The 16468-nt window shown below is 49.0% G+C and overlaps 1 protein-coding gene across 1 annotated transcript in view; it reads right to left on the bottom strand.

The window, feature by feature from the left end:
- Window positions 1–8009: 8009 nt before the first annotated feature.
- LOC144776123 (putative defense protein Hdd11-like) overlaps window positions 8010–16468 on the bottom strand; it is a 111982-nt gene continuing 103523 nt past the window's right edge. Inside the window, exon 6 of the mRNA XM_078659253.1 lies at window positions 8010–8579. Within this exon, the coding sequence (XP_078515379.1) occupies window positions 8511–8579 (69 nt within the window). The 3' untranslated portion in view covers window positions 8010–8510. The remainder of the gene's footprint in view (window positions 8580–16468) is intronic.

Raw genomic sequence — 16468 nt, 5'->3', positions numbered from 1 at the left:
GATTGACTATCTGAACTAGTGTCATGAACTATTCACAAAAGTAGACTAAATCCATATTTTATTCCATAACTTTTGATCCATTTACTGGCACGTATTCGTGTTTGGTAGCACTGATGTTTACTGTTTTTAAAATCAAAATCTGCTTATTGAATTTTTCCCAAAAACATTACAGTATAAATGCAATTGAAAAGAAAACTTTCTTAGATAGTTACCTATCAGTAGTAGTACACTTAGGACCGTATGGAAGCATTCCAACCCAATTGTCCATGTCTTCTGGACAGTAGGGAGTTCAAGGTGCACAAAGTCACTCCTATTAAGGAGCTTGATAGAGCCTAAGCAGAGGGGTCTCTACCCCTAATTTTGATGATGTGCGCCCATTTGAAGGGTGAGACTAGTTAACAAGGAAGAACTGGGAAGGGGGAAAGAAGGGACAGGGGAGTAAAGGGTCCCCAGTCGGCCTCTCATGTTCTAGAAATTGTGCGTAATGAAGAGGGGAAACACCCGCTTATGTGTAAAACAGGTGAAGTCTGCGTAGTCTGGGAGGTTGCAAGCACAGAAAATCCAAGCGAGGCATATATTCTACAAGAGGTGTCCAGAGGTGCAGAAATCCTTTCATCATAAGGTACAGCTTATGTGTGATCTGTTCCATAGCAACAGTGTGCCAGAGTAGTGTAAACCATATTGCTGCCGATGGGGCTGAGGGGGATTGCCAGGTCTGAGCTATAAGCTGCTTGACCGCACAAGTCATGTGGTGCACCAGATACCAGTCTGCATGAGTCATGGCATTCAGTGATGTTGGGCGGATGCCCAAGATGGCCATGTGGTAGTTGTCTGATATTGGAAATCGGAGGGAATCCTTAATGTGGCTCAACATCTCCATCAAAAAGGCTTTTAAGGAGGGGCATGCCCACCATATATGATGGAAGTCAGCAACTGCTACACTACACTGCCAGCATGCAGCCGAGGCTGCAGGGTACATTGAGCGAAGATGGGCTGGGGTATAATACCACTGAAGCATGACTTTATAGGCTGCTTCTTGTTGGGAAACGCTTCTATGCATTCGCAGGATTTCTCGCCAAAGCAGCTGCCACTTTTTCTGGGTGATGTCAGAGGCATTATCTGGAGACCATTTCCATTTAAAGGGATGACAGGGAAGGAGGCATAACTGCTGCAGGACATCATATGTCTTGGAGATCAGACCTCGAGTACCTTCAAAGTTGCGAAGCAGTTGCTCAAAGAGAGTAAACGGGTGGGTGGTGGCTTTTACATTAGAGGGCCCAATGTCTGAGCTGGAAGTATAGGTGATGGGCAGACTGAGGGAGGTGAAATTATTTCCTATACTGGTCAAAGGACTTAATAGTCTGGCCTGAAAGAGGTCCTGCAACAGTCTACATTCAACGTTAACCCAATCTGGGAAGGGTTCTCGGGGGAGAGCAGGAGAGAAGTCGGGGTTATGTGCAATTCGAGTTTTTGGGGATTGGAATGTAGTCAGTCCCTTTCCAATAGCAAATCTGTCCCATATCTCCAGCACTGTGCACGTCGGCATTGCAATGTAAGCACTGTGTGGGCGGGAGTGTCTAGGTAACCAACTGAGGTCCCATAGCGGTTGACAAGCAGCTCTCTCTCTCTTTCTCTCTCTATCTCTTTCTCTCTCTATCTCTCTATCTCTCTATCTCTCTATCTCTCTATCTCTCTATCTCTCTATCTCTCTATCTCTCTCTCCTCTCTCTCCTCTCTCTCCTCTCTCTCCTCTCTCTCCTCTCTCTCCTCTCTCTCCTCTCTCACACTCTCTCTCACTCTCTCTCTCACTCTCTCTCTCCCTCTCTCTCACTCTCTCTCACTCTCTCTCACTCTCTCTCACTCTCTCTCACTCTCTCTCACTCTCTCTCTCACTCTCTCTCTCACTCTCTCTCTCCCTCTCTCTCACTCTCTCTCTCACTCTCTCTCACTCTCTCTCACTCTCTCTCACTCTCTCTCACTCTCTCTCACTCTCTCACTCTCTCGCTCACTCTCTCGCTCACTCTCTCGCTCACTCTCTCGCTCACTCTCTCTCACACTCTCTCACACTCTCTCACACTCTCTCTCACACTCTCTCTCACACTCTCTCTCACACTCTCTCTCACACTCTCTCTCATACTCTCTCTCACACTCTCTCTCACACTCTCTCTCACACTCTCTCTCACACCGTCTCTCCTCTCTCTCTCTCTCTCTCTCTCTCTCTCTCTTATATCCTGATAACCGCTCATATGCCTGCAGGGGTTGGACTACTGCAGGGAGGGATGTGTCTGACTCCATGAGGGCCAGGAGGAAGTCATCATCATGTAATAAAACCTTGTGGCCCTGACCCCCGAATGGGATGCCCTTGATTTCAGCTGAGTGTCATAAGTGGATAACAAGAGGTTCCACTATGAGGGCAAATAGGAGGGGAGATAAAGGTCAATCCTGTCGATAGTGGGAAAGAGTTAGTAGTCTGGCCATTGATGCAGATGGAGGCAGTAGGCGCCTAGTAGGAGGCCATGATTTCGCTAATCTTGACAGGGCCTAATCCTATTTTTCTGAGGATCACTTGCAAGAAAGCTCAGCTTACACGGTTTTCCCCATCTAGGGAAAGGAGATGAGCAGGGATGGAGTGCCGCTGGGCCTTTTTAATTTGGTGTGCAAGGCATCGAATGCTGTTAAATCCATGTCATTGTCGTATTAAGCCCACCTGATCTGGGTTTATTAGTTCAGGGGGAAGGTTTTCTTGATGGTTGGCCAAAACCTTCATGTAGAGCTTTGAATTAGTATTCAACAGGGCGATTGGGGGGTGTGATGAGCAGAGTGTAGAGTCCTTGCCCGGTTTTGTGGACCAGTGTGATTTCAGAATTGGCCATGGTCGGTGTAAGGCATGTGATGTGGGTGAAGGAATTGTAAAGTGTGAGCAAGTGCATTAGCAGCTGAGGTAGAAAGACCATATAGAAAGCTAGGCTGAGGCCATCAGTGTCAGGAAATGTTCCCATAGGGTGTTCTTGGACGGCCCTGCGGAGCTCATCATTTGTGAATGGTTCCTCCAGGTCAAGGGCCAGAGAGGGGTTTAGTGGCTCCCTGGGAAAGATCTTAAGGAATGTAGTGATCTCTGCAGGGTCCTCACCACATGGGGCATAGAGGTTCTGGTAGTAAGCTCGAAAAGCCACATATGGGATCGAGAGTGTTGATGTTGCAGCCTATGCATGAGTAGAGAGCCTACCTTATCCCTTACCTCATACTATTTTTGTTTGAGAGCGAGTAGGGAGAGCTATTCTTTGTTGACCTGGTGCGCTCGAAGTTGGCCCCGCAGGCTAGCCAGTTGTAGCTTGGCCTTTAGTGTGGGATACTGTTTTCAGTGTTCTCCAGTGTGAGAATTTCTTCTATAAATGTTTTGCTTCTAATGGGCACACATCCTGAGTCCTGGCTAAGGAAATAGAGGTGAGCACTCCTGGTATGGTGGCCTTAAACCCATCCCAGAGGACATGGGTGAGGTATCTGGTAAGGAGTTCATTGCAAAGTATTTAGTGATCGCATCTTGTATATCAGCCTTTTCGAGAGGGTTCCTGAAGAGCTGGTGGAAGAGGCACCAGCATAGTGTGGTGGTAAGTCTGAGCGTGGTGTCTATGTATTCTCAACATGCGTATGGTCCAAAGTGGAAATGTTGGATATCTGCACAGAGGTGAGGGAACTCACTAAAGAGAAGAAGACAAACAGATGGTCTATTCAGGAATAAGATGAGTGAACAACCGAGTAGAAGGAGTAATCTGTTGCCTCTTGGTGCAAATAGCGACAGGCATCAACTAGGCCTGGGTCACAAAGATCCTTCTTTAGCATTCCAGACATTGCTCCTGTGCCCTGTATATGTGGTGCATTTCTATCCAGTATGGGATAACAAGCCAAGTTGAAATCTTCCCTCACCCTTAGCAAGCCTTAGTTGGTTCAAGAGGGTGCAATGTATGAATGTGTCCTGCGCTTGGTTAGGAGTGTAGAGATTAAGGAGCATTAGGGTGTCACTAGCCCTTGCTAAAGTAAAGGCGAGGAATCTCCCACCAGGGTCTCTAGTCAGTTTAAGCACCTTCATGTAGAAACCCCTCTTATAAAGAATGGCAACCCCCAGAGTATTGGAGTCAGTGTACACCCAGTGTTGGTGTGGGTAATGAGGGTAAGCCATACAGTGGCATTCAGTGTGAAACAGGTAGATCTCCTGCAAGAGAATAAGGCCAGGGTCGCGCTGTGCAAGGCAGCACCAGACCTGACGAGTTTACTAGGGGAATTAAGCCCATGGATTTTGAGGGAGAAAGTTTTAAATCATGTGTGGTGGTCATGGAAAGGAGTAAACACTCTGCATACCTGTCAATAAGCGGAGAGTCATCCCTGGAGCAGGGGTTTGTAGTGAGAGGCTCCCCTGTGCCCCATAGACTAGCAATGGACATAGCAAAAGTAGAGAGACCTAGCGAGGAAGGAGATGGCATAGGATTGCACAGAGAGAAACTAGGAGAGCCAACGGCGCCCGACCATGTGAACCACTCCATAAAGGGTAAGGAGGAAAGTATCAGACCCTAACGAGGTTTCCCCCTCAATGGAGGAGAGCTTGTGTTGGGGGCCTGTGGTCAGGAATAACTCTAGAGAGTAGTGAGCCCAATTATTAAATTCTAAAATTGGAAAAAAGGACCACTGTAACAGACAGACAAACAACAATCAGAGTTTGTGCTCCTAACCCAGTGCCCTACTAGGTGAGCAGAGGTTCGGAGGCCAGAGAGTAGCAGTAGCTGTTCAAGAGGGGGAACTAGATGTGTTAGGTGTTATTTAGCTGTCTTCGGCCAAGGAGGGTGTCTGCTCTATCTTCATCTTTTGGAGGTGTGCAATAATGTCTGCTTCCATTGTTTCTGAGTCTTAAGCAGCTTTCTGTTGCAGCCATGACCTTTATGCTGGACCGTTTGTAACTTGGGTTGCCAGAAGTCACTCGGAAGGCCAACGATCAAATGGGCCTCCACAAGGGAACGGACCATATTCTGCTTCCCACTCCAGGCAAAGAGCAGGCCAAAGGGATGGGCCCATTGATATTCGATTCCCTAAGCACGCAGATGTTCACTCATAGGTTTGAAGTTGTGCCGCTTCTTCAGGGTCAGTGGGGAGAGATCTTGATAAATCTGCACAGTGTGGCCCTGGAATACTAGGTCTACTTTAGCCCTCACCCAACAGAGCACTATCTCTTTATATTGAAAGAAATGTACCTGTGTAAGAATGCCTGGGGATCATCCAGGTGGCCTGGAGCAGCAATGACATGGTGCACCCTGTTGAGAACCAGCGGTGCCCCCTCTGGCTTGCCACAGATGGCAATCAGGAGGTCCCTGAGAGACATGTCATCCCCCCCTGCTCCATGGAGGATGCATCTGTTACGTAGATTGTTGCACCACCTTGATTTTCCAGGTCCTCCTGTTCTTCCAGTGCATTGACCACCCTACACATGTGGGTTCCACGTCATCTACATGGTCCCCACCGTGGTAATATCCTCACATAAGTTGTTGAGGCAACCTTTAAAATCTGTCTTCAAAGAGCCTATCTCTTGGCGAATGTCTACAAAAACATTTTCCAGGCAGTCCTGTGTCATGGGGAGGGCGGGATACGCCACTGAAGGCTGCGTAACAGGATAATTTTTGCTGCCCATTTTAGAATTCGGTGATTTACCCCAAAGGGAGACCACTAAGCTGTTTCTGGTTGACCCTGGGCATAGTAGGCAAGACTACCGAGTGGTGCACTGTCTGATGAGTAGAGTGAAAGTCTCAAGCTGTTTCTCCCATACAATGAGAGAGCAGATAGGGGGGAGGAGGAGAGTAGGATCCTCCTGCTTGGAAATCAATGCCACTGATTAAGCTCTGTAATGTGGGGGCAGTGCAAACCAAGGAGTGTTACATTATAAGCTAGACTCCACAAATCTGTTGCTGTGGAAGGTAGGTATACTCATCCTGGGCTTAATCATAGGGGGGAACAGAGCTGGTAAGCAGCATCTCCAGTGTGTAGAGTGGCCCTGGGGAGCAAGTTACAGCAGCATCCAAGGTCCACAGAAGCCACAGATCACTCCCCCTGCACTCAACAAGATGTGTAGCAACATTGGCGGCCTTCCCCAGCACTCCCAGGGGCCAAAAATGTCCAAGGGTCAATGGTTCTCAGACACAGAATCATCAGGGTACACCCGGGCCCACAAGCAGAGACAGACGACAGGCAGGACCCTCATCAGGAGACCCTGTGTGGCAGGTGCAGGCCACACAAGGATATCACCCAGGCAAAAAAGGGGGCACGCAGGAGGTGAGTTTGTCAATGAAGTTGGGGTCGCAGCAGGTGCCCACCTGCACCGTCCCCCACAGCAGAAAGTGTTTCAGGTGCTGCAGAAAGCTGGGTCGCATTGTCACACAGGTCCACATAGGTACTGCAACAGCTCGGTAGATACTGCAGGGGAGCACTGATGTAGTAGGAGAGCTCTGCTCAGTGCGTCTGTGTGTTGTAGGAATGCTCCAAAAGTTGCAAGAGGGTAGGGGAAGGCTTACGCGTATCCCCTGCATGCAGCCACTGACCAGAGTGTCTTCAGTCCTGGCCAGGAGCAACCCAGGCTGCCCCAGGCCCAAAAACAGGAAGTCCTCACCATCTTCCACATCTCAGGTGCTTGCAAAGAAGGTGTAGTCCACATGAGGGAAAGCTCCTGTGGCGCCGGGCAAGGGGGTTCTACAACCCATTCTGCAATTACCGCTAATCCGATCCCAGGCCCGCAAGAGGTGGCAAGGCAGCCCATTGGCCTCACCACTGCTGTCCCAGTGGCATCGGGAAGCAGGCCACAGGCAAAAAGAAAGAGCACAGTGGAGCTCCCGGCAGAGGCGGGCCCCCCCGCCCATCATGGGTGCAGTGGAGACTCAGGGGTGAGTGCAGCGGTGAACGACCTTTACAATGCGGTAATTACACTGTAGTATGTTTACATCGCGGTCATTAAAACGCAAGTCGTTACAACGACTTGGGCTGGATGGCGCTATAAACTAAGTAATTTACTATTCCAACACCTTCCCTACTGTTACGTAGGCTGGAGTTGGAATTGTAAATCATACTATTCCTAAGTCTACCGCCCTCCAGCGCAAGTCGTTGTTACGACTTGCATTGTAATAACTGCGATGTAACATACCGCAGTCAAATAACCGCTTTTTAACGTCACATATTCAAGTGCAACAGGTGGCATGAGGGAGGAAGGTACTCCGCCATTATGACAGCCCTGGGCTCCCCCAAGCTCATCCCCTGCGGGCTCACCAGGCTATGACGTGTGGGGGCTGGTTGGTGACTGCACTTTCTTCAGCAGTAAGGGCTACCACCACTGAGTTTACAAGAGGCTCTTGGTGCCTCCCGGTGGCACTGTGTGAGGGTCACCCCATCAAAGGGCTAAACACGGCCCGGTAACTCAAATGGTAGAGCTGCCGCCCAGGGCTTATTAGGGCAAAATGGCACTGAGGGTCCATGCAGTCACAGAGATGGCAGTCACTGCAGCGCTCTGCAAGTTCAGAGGACCACAAACACGTCCCAGCAATGGCCGATGTGGTCAGTAATGACTCAGAGAGCGAAATCAGGGCCTTAAAGATGCTTTATAAGGCTTGAGGGCCCGAGGGCTGCCGGAGCTTCCACGTCTTACACTATTCCTTGCCAGGCCACAGCCCCTGATGTTTACTTTTAAGTGAAATGTATAACCCTGCAAGTCTGTGAGACCTATTACAAAAAATATGAGTGAAAGGTCAGAGTAGAAAACATAGGTTTTCAACAGAGTTCTGTGTGTGAGTAAAACTATGCATATACTTGTGGATTTAAGTCAAGGTGGCGGGCAGTTCTTTTTTGCAACACACATGCAGAGGGCATCATTGTGGAGCTAAATAAACATATCAGCCTATGTCCATTCCATATTTCTGAAAGTGTTGGTTTGGTAATCAACTTCACAAAACCGCACAGCTCTAATTTAATGAAGCACCAAAACATTTGTTTTTATTTAATTTAATTTAAAACCATTGATCCAGCTCTCTCCTCCAACACGTTTCAAGCCCTTTCTCAGATCTGTTGTTAGGGTATTACCAAGTGGTAGTCATTTTTTAATTTTTTTTAATACCACTTATGTAATACCCTAACAAATCTTGTAGGCATCCAAGTTTCATTGATACAAACTGAAAAAGTTATTTTGACACAAAAGAATTATAATGTATTGTAACTGGACAGGCATATGTGCATATATTCTCCCACTGACTGAAGAAGAAAGTGCATGATTGTGATTTACTTAGGATGATCTTAAACCTGGAACTGTTTTCACAGAATCAGAGGTAGACTGTGGCAGTAATTGTAGGATTTATATGATAATATTTAAATGCAAAATACACCTGTAAATGTACGTTCACTAGAAAAGTATTCCTTATAAATGCTGCATAGGTATGTAAGATCTTTAGGTACAGTTCTCTGCTGAGCTATCTGCTTTACAAACATTAGAGTCAGAATCCTCTGAGAAATATAATTAGTAACAGTAGGGTACAGGAACACAGAAGACTCTGTGCAGAAACCTGGAATACAGAAAAAACAAGATTAGTATTAATATCTTCTATTGTAAATCAGACCGCTGCATCCTACCAACAATGCTGCATTTTGATTGGCCCCTAATCGGTCAATATCTACTTAGGAATTCACAGTTAATAACGGAGACAAACCTCATTACAGTCTACAAATCACTATGCCTTTTATCCATAACAGCAGCCTGTTAGGATCACAGAGCTGTATTACAAAAATATAATCTTCTATTCACCCAGAATGTACATACACTGGGAAACAAACATGCTGGTGGAAAAGACAGCTTGAGATCTTTCAGTCATTCTCCTAACAGAAAGCTGAATGTATACATAAATATCTTTTGTATCTTTGCTGCTACAAGTTCCTATAGTAAGCAAGTGCCTGAAAAATAATTCTTTCTCTGTGCTGGTACTAAAGTGTTGCGTGCCAATGAAAATTGTGGACAGTTTTCACTGTGTTTAAATGTTTGTCTAATTTATACTGATAAATATTTTAAAATATAGTTTTAATAATGATCTTTGTAGCAATTTCTAAGGTGCACATAAATACAATTTTTATAGACATTAACTATATATGTATAAATAGGTTTTAATATTTCTTTATATATAAATCACAATAACAATTATTTTAAAGCCAGTGCCCACTCATGCAGGGAGCTACAGATACTAATGAGAGAAAGTGCAGAAAAATAAAAACAAATATTACAAATTAAATGTTCAAACAGCATCTTCTGAGAGTCTCACTATCAACTGGAGAACACGTCTATTGCTTTTAAATATGAGATCTATCTATAGATTCCTGTATTTCTGTACTTCTATAAGAATCTACTCATATACACTCAAATTGAATATTTTGAAAACCTTTGATGTCATTTGATGTCTACCAAAATGTTACTATTTTAAATGTAGGGCGAGATTAAGCAACCGAGAAGATAGGTATCCGAAGTAGATTGGGGGATGCTAGACATAGGTAGGTATCTCTCTAGTTATTTCTAGTCCCTTTAAAAACATATTATGCCTCACATGACTGAAAAAACATACTCCCCCCCTCATAATATTTTAATCAACTGGTTTCTTATCTGCATTAGCACCTCATTGATAATTAGTTTAAGCCTGCTCCACAGAAAAATCTTTACATTCAACAGCCCCTATTTCAACAACATAGCATCCAGGAGGGCCTAACTTTTGTCTTGAATACAGAAGGACAGCACTTTAGTTGAGCTTTGTAGTAAAGGGACAATAGACACTGGGAAATCAACTGACAGACTGCTGTTGCTGTGGGAAGCATGTTTTACTGAGCATGTCAGACTTTCATGCTCTCATGGATGAGGAAGATATTTGTGAATTTATATAAAATGTGTTCTAATTTTTTTCTTATTTTTTTTTTTTTTTTTTTAAACCTTTATTGCACTTGTACATTACACAGCGGATCGCCTACAACCCTGCGGGCCGGCCGCTAACACATTTTATGGTGCAGAATGCAGCATCCCTGAGAGTCAATGGAATCAACAGTTGTAATGTAGATCTAAGTAAAGTCGCTGCAAAATAAAAGTGCTTGTCAAACATACTTATCGACACTGGATGAGGTTTTTGATTGTATTTTTCTGTGCCACCTTTTTTTTCTTTTGTAAAACAACAAAAATTAACTTTAACTGTTAGGAATTATCATTACGTTCCTGCATGAATAAACACAATTCGAGTTACATGTACCTGCCGTGAGAGGTCTACACTAGTCTCTCACCCTGTTATGCAAGTGAGTCCCACCCTATGTTACCTTACATCCGTGACCCACCCCCCAGTTGATGAAGTCTAATAGGAGATTCCGCACACCATCCCCGGCCACCCCTCTCCCCGCCAATTTCACTTCGCTTCACCCCTCCTCCTCCCCCTCCTCCTCGTCCTCGTCGGAGCCTTCTAAATCATCTTCCTGCAAAGGGTCACAAATGTCCCCCCTGTACACATTCCACTTTGTCCATATTTTGTTCCACTTTGCTGGGCAGGCCCGGCTAGAATAAACCGCCCTCTCAGTTATCATCACACCATCCATATTTAGACACCATTGTGACTTGGTCGGCACGTCCGCCGCCCCCCAGCGCTGTGCAATGTCTCGTTTTGCCACCATTAATCCGACCGTGACCCAGAGCCGTTCATGTCTGGACAGGTCAGTAGGTTCCCATACGTTTAACAAGCACCTCTTTGGGTCTGGTAACAATGACTAGTTCAATGTTTGTGAGAGTGTGCGAAGTATCTGTTTCCAGTATTCACGAATCTTGGGACATTCCCATATGGTGTGAAAAAATGTTCCTTCCTCCCCGCACCCACGAAGACAGTAAGGATGAGGTATTCTGTGGATGCGGTGTAGCATGGTCCTAGTGTAGTAGACCCTGTGTAGTATTTTAAGTTGTACTAGCCGCATTCGGGCCGAGATGCCCACTTCCTTAGGGGGCCTCATTCCACTCATGCTCGTCCATGTCACCAGTATCACCCTCCCATTTCGCCTTCAACAGGAGCGTTGGATCAGGGAAGTTATTGAGCAATTTGCGGTATGTGTGTGATGTCGCCCGTTCCACAATAAACTCAGTAAGGAGGCGGTCTTCCAATGGCGAGGACTCAGGCAGTGTGGTGCCGGGGGGAAGGGCTGCGAGCAGTGCATGTTGTATCTGGATGTACCTATAAAGTTCCCTGTCGCCAAGGTCATAGAGTTCCTTCAGCCTGGTAAAGGGTATCACCTCGTTCCTCTCCAAGAGATCTCCCACAGTGGAGATCCCTATAGTGTCCCAGTGTTCGAAACCCTTACTGTTTCTCATATTGCCCAAAATCCGGGAATCCCACAGCGGGGTCATCCCGGTAATCTTCCCCCTCCAACCCAGCGCCGCCGTCGCAGTATGCCACACCTGTACCGTCAGTCTAGTGGGCCCCAGTAGGGCACGAACTTTGCGTCGATCGTATAGTGGTCCCAGCAGATTTGTCGCGCCCAGTTGTTCCCTGTCCGCCCGGAACGCTGGTTCAGTTTGAGGCGCGTGAATCCACTGATTGATGGGCTTGAGGTGTGCGGCCCAGTAGTACAGTCGTAGGTTAGGGAGGGCAATACCACCGTCGTACCAACCTCTGTGCAACTTGGATTGCGCAATGCGCGCAGGGAGGTTCCCCCAAAGAAGGGTAGAAACCAGCGCTGCCACTTTCTGGAAAAAACTAGGGGCCATGGGATAGGGTGTATTTTCGAGGACATATAAAAACCGTGGCAACGCCATCATTTTATAAAGTGCGGCCCTACCCAGGAGCGTCAACGGAAGGCCCGACCAAAACTGCACATCCCGTTTGAATCTATCCAGGTGGGACGTCAGATTTTTATTCATGAATTCCGCTGGATCCCTAGTGACGTGAATGCCTAGGTATTTAAACGACGAGTCTGCTATCACCAGAGGGCACTCCTTGCCGAGGCTCGGAGCCTGCCCCTGCAAAACATATAATTCCGACTTAGTCCAATTCAGCGTATAGCCGGAAACTCTGCCGTGTGTGTCACAAATGTGTAACAAAGCCGGTACACCGCGCTCGGGGTTTGTTAGATAAACCAACATGTCGTCTGCGTACAGCGACAGGCGGTCCTCCCCTCCCCCACGCCATGATATGCCCTTAAGGAGAGGCGAGGTCCGCATAAGGGTCGCCAGGGGTTCCAAGGCGATCGCGAACAGCACGGGTGATCAGGGACAACCCTGTCGTGTGCCCCTTCCCAGCGGGAACGTGCGCGAGATATGTCCATTAGCTACCACGTGTGCCGTAGGGTCAGCGTACAGCAGTTTGACCCACGCAATAAAGCGGGGCCCGAATCCCAAGCGCTTCAGGGCTTCAAAAAGGTACGCCCATTCTACGAGGTCAAACGCCATCTTAGCGTCAAGTGCCAAAATCACCGCTGATTCTTCGATAGAATCCGCTCTGGCCAGCACACCGTGCAGCGTCCGCAGATTCAGCACTGTGTTCCTATGGGGCATGAACCCGGATTGGTCCGGGTGAATAATTGACGACAAATGGGGCAGGAGTCTAGTCGCTAGGAGTTTAGCCAAAACCTTAACTTCGGCATTTAGCAAGGATATGGGGCGGTAAGAGGAGCACTCATCAGGTGGTTTGCCCGGTTTAGGGATAGTTTGTATGGTCGCCACTCTCTGGTCTGGCGGAAGGGAACCCCTCTCCAGGCATTCTCTAAACATCCCCAGTAGATGGTCACCGAGAGACTCCGGCACCGCCTGGTACCATTCAATGGGTATGCCGTTGGGTCCCATTGCTTTGCCCGGGTTCAGTGCCCGAATCGCCAGCTGAACCTCCTCGGAGGTGATGTCCATTTCTAACTCCTGTGACGCTTCCGGGGACAAAGCCTGGACCTCGATCGGAGCTAGGATGTCGGCGGCCATCTCGGGAGTGATCACACGTTCCGGGGTGTACACCCGTTCAAAATGGGTCGCAAGTAACTCCGCAATGCTTCTTGGGTCTGTGTGTATCACCCCATGTTCGTCCTTCAAGCGTTGGATCCCCGTGGAGCTACCCTCCCGTTTATCAAGCCATGCCAGCATTTTCCCCGCTTTTTCGCCCATCTCATAGATCCTATTGCGGGTGTCGGCTATATGCCCTTTCACCTGGGTACGCAGGTGATCGTCATATAGTTGTTGTTGAAGGGTAAGTGCTTGCAGGGTAAGTGGGGAGGGGTGCTGCTCATGGGCCGCTGTCCGATCCTGTAAACCCATTTCCAACGTAACCAATTCCTCCGACAACTGTTTTTTATAACCCGTGATGGAGTTAATAGCCTGTCCCCGCAGGACCGTTTTATAGGCTTCCCACAGCGTCTCCGGGGAACGTACTGAGTGTACGTTTTCCCGGAAGAATTGCTGTGTTGTGTTCTTAAGGGCCTTGCGAACCTGGGGAACCCTGAGGTAGGCAGCGTGAATGGGGTAAATGCGTCTGCGTGAACGTGCTTGCGAAGAAAGTGTTAGCGTGAGTGGCGAATGGTCTGAAATCCCACGGGGATGAATCGTCATATCATCTATAAGTTGGAGACCCTCTCCCAGTGTCATGAAGTGGTCAATGCAGGACAGACTGCCGTGCACGGCTGAGAGGTAAGTGTACTGTTGTGTACCAGGGTGTAAATGCCTCCAAATGTCAGTCAGCCCCAAGGCCGTTACGAACCGCTGAAGGTAGGGGACCCCACCCGCCCGAACCGGAGTGGGGCATCTATCAAGTTGTGTGTCCAGAACTGCGTTAAAGTCCCCCCCCAGGATAATCTCACCCTCGGGGAGAGTCAGAAGAAAGTCACCTAGGTCCGGGAGGTGAACCGAGTGCAACGCTGGTGGTATATACACAGATACTAAATTGAGAAGCTTCCCCTCCCACTGCCCCTGCAGGGCCGCAAAGCAGCCTTGGTCATCAGTTTTAGTAAGTAAGGGGATGAAACGTGAGTTTTTCTGTAACAGAATGCCGGTCCCCCTGGAACCGGACGTAAACGCGGAGTGAACTAACATTTTATATTCTCGTCTATCCAAGGCCTTGGTAGCCCCCCCTACCAGATGTGTTTCTTGCAGTAGTGCTATGGTGGGTTTCAGTCTTTTGATAGCAGTCAGCACTAACCCTCTTTTGACCCTGTCCCCAAGACCTCTCACATTCCAAGACAGCAACCGTAAGGGAGGGCATTGTGACTCAGGGTTCACCTCCCACCCAGCTGGGACCGAATTAGCAGCCATTAGGTACTATGGGTTCCATGGTGTAGTGGCCAAGGGGTGGAGCGGGTGCACAGCAAAGGGCTGAGGGACATCACGGAGGTTTATGATCACAGTCAATCCCACCCATCTCGCATTGGCTCATACTGAAAGTTAAGCATTGTCTTCGACTATTTATAGACATTCCTAACTGTAACAAAACGACCCCCCCCCCCAACCCTCCTCCCTGCTACCCTGCCTAACGGACTTCCAACTGCCCGCCTCCCCAACTGAGCAGAGGGCTTGACCCATCCCGCAACCAGAGTAGTTGCTTGTAGGGGGGAGAGCATCTCCCCGAGCAGGCGGCATCCCTGCGTGCCTTTGGCGTGTCCGTGCCAGAGTCCAGTTGCAGCTATCAAACAGTGTCCACAAGATCAGCGATTGCCCTGTCCTTGAAGGCTGGAGTATGGGGTTCATTCGTCACCACCAGCCCCCGCGAAACCACGGGACGGAGAGTTCTCTGCTCCACCACGCCCTGACGTCTAAGCCAGCTCTGCTGTCGCCTCCGCGATCTTGGGCAGACCTGTGTCTCCTCCGCTGCCGGTCCACCGTATGCCACCCCTCAAGCCAGTCCCGGGCCGTTTCTGGAGAATCGAAGAACCATACTTTTTTGTCCGCCACCACTCGCAGCCGGGCCGGAAAGATCATGGAATATGGCAGTTCCTTTTCCCTCAAAGTTTTCTTGACCTCCAGGAACGTTCTGCGCTTCCTAGAGACCTAAGCTGTGTAGTCCGGGAAGAAGGCGAGTCTCGAGTTCTGTATTTGGATCGGCGGCGCCACCCTTGCGGCCTGTAAAATGGCGTCGCGGTCTCTGAAATTGAAAAGTCGCGCCAATATTGGTCTAGGCGGACCGCCTGTTTTCGGTTTGCCCCCCGGCACTCTGTGGGCCCGTTCTACCGAAAAAAAGTTTGAAAGGCCTTTAGGTTGGAGTCTGGTTTTGATTAATTCCTCCACATACAGGTCCAAGGCTCCTTTGTCTTCAGATTCCGGCACTCCCAAAATACGAACGTTATTGCGCCGGGAGCGCCCTTCTTGGTCATCCAGCTTGTCTCTGAGTAGTTTGTTGTCCGCCTGCAGCCGTTCCATCGCCGTTTGCAACTCGGACACATCTTCGACTAGCGATTTAGTGACCACCTCCACCTGTTTTACCCTTTCGTTTATTTTCTGGAGGTCAGCCCGTATCAGGGTGACCTCCGTGGCCGTCGCTCCCACCGTCGCCTGTACCTGAGCCAGCGCCGCCAGAACGTCCTCCAACGTGGCTTTCTTGGCCCCCTCAGACTCCGACGGTTTCCCCACATTCTTGCGCTGTTCCTGGGGGGGAGTATGCTTCTCGTAAGCGAATTTGTCCAGTTTGGCCTGGGTAGCACTTTGTCTGGGGCCTCTGTTGGACATGGTTGCGGTCGTGCGGGCTTCTCAGATCCGTGCAGGTCCGTGATTGAACCAAGAAAGGCCGGTGCTGCGTGTTCGTGTTGTCGACTGTGAGTGGTCACGTTAGGCGACCGGCACCATAGCAGTCGTCCGGAGGCTCCCCGCCACCGCAGGTCTTTATCGCTCCGCCCTGGCGGGCGGTTCCGCGGGGGTGGCTATCGGAAAAACCCTGGAACGGGCTTGTGTGCTGTGCCCAAGATGGCGGGCCTGGCCGCCCGGTGCTCGGCGTTGACAGCGGCACCCCAAAGCGTGGCCACTCAAGAACCCACTGCCACTGGGTGTCCCGGGGCCCCACCTATGTCGTCGGGAGATGTTTGCAAAGTGTCTCGGCAGTGTGTCTCGGATCCCGGCACTTCCGGCCAGTCGCCGCCGCCAAAGGTCTGTTTCCGGCCAGGTCCTTAGTGTACGCAACTCGCTGTCTCCAGGAGAGCGGTAGGCCCCACCTCTCGCTGATCTCAGCCAAGCGATGTCGCGCCGTTACAGGGTCCTCGCCGTCTCAAAATCGAACCATCGTGTGCTGCACGGCCTCCGGGTCCGATCCACACCTTTAAGCACTTTGAAAATCAGGATTAGTACGACGGATTGTAGTGGGAAGCCGCCTCCTCACGGGAGCTCTCTTAAGCTGCGGCTGCCATCGTTGGCTGCTAGCCACGCCCCCTCATGTGTTCTAATTTTAGCTTATGGAGCCCCGTCAATAAAATCTATGAGGAAATTATG

Source organism: Lissotriton helveticus, chromosome 1_1 (genome assembly GCF_964261635.1).
Source record: "Lissotriton helveticus chromosome 1_1, aLisHel1.1, whole genome shotgun sequence".
NCBI classification, from domain to species: domain Eukaryota; kingdom Metazoa; phylum Chordata; class Amphibia; order Caudata; family Salamandridae; genus Lissotriton; species Lissotriton helveticus.
The sequence above is the reverse complement of the archived record's forward strand: the minus strand, read 5'-3'. Positions and strand labels throughout refer to the sequence as shown.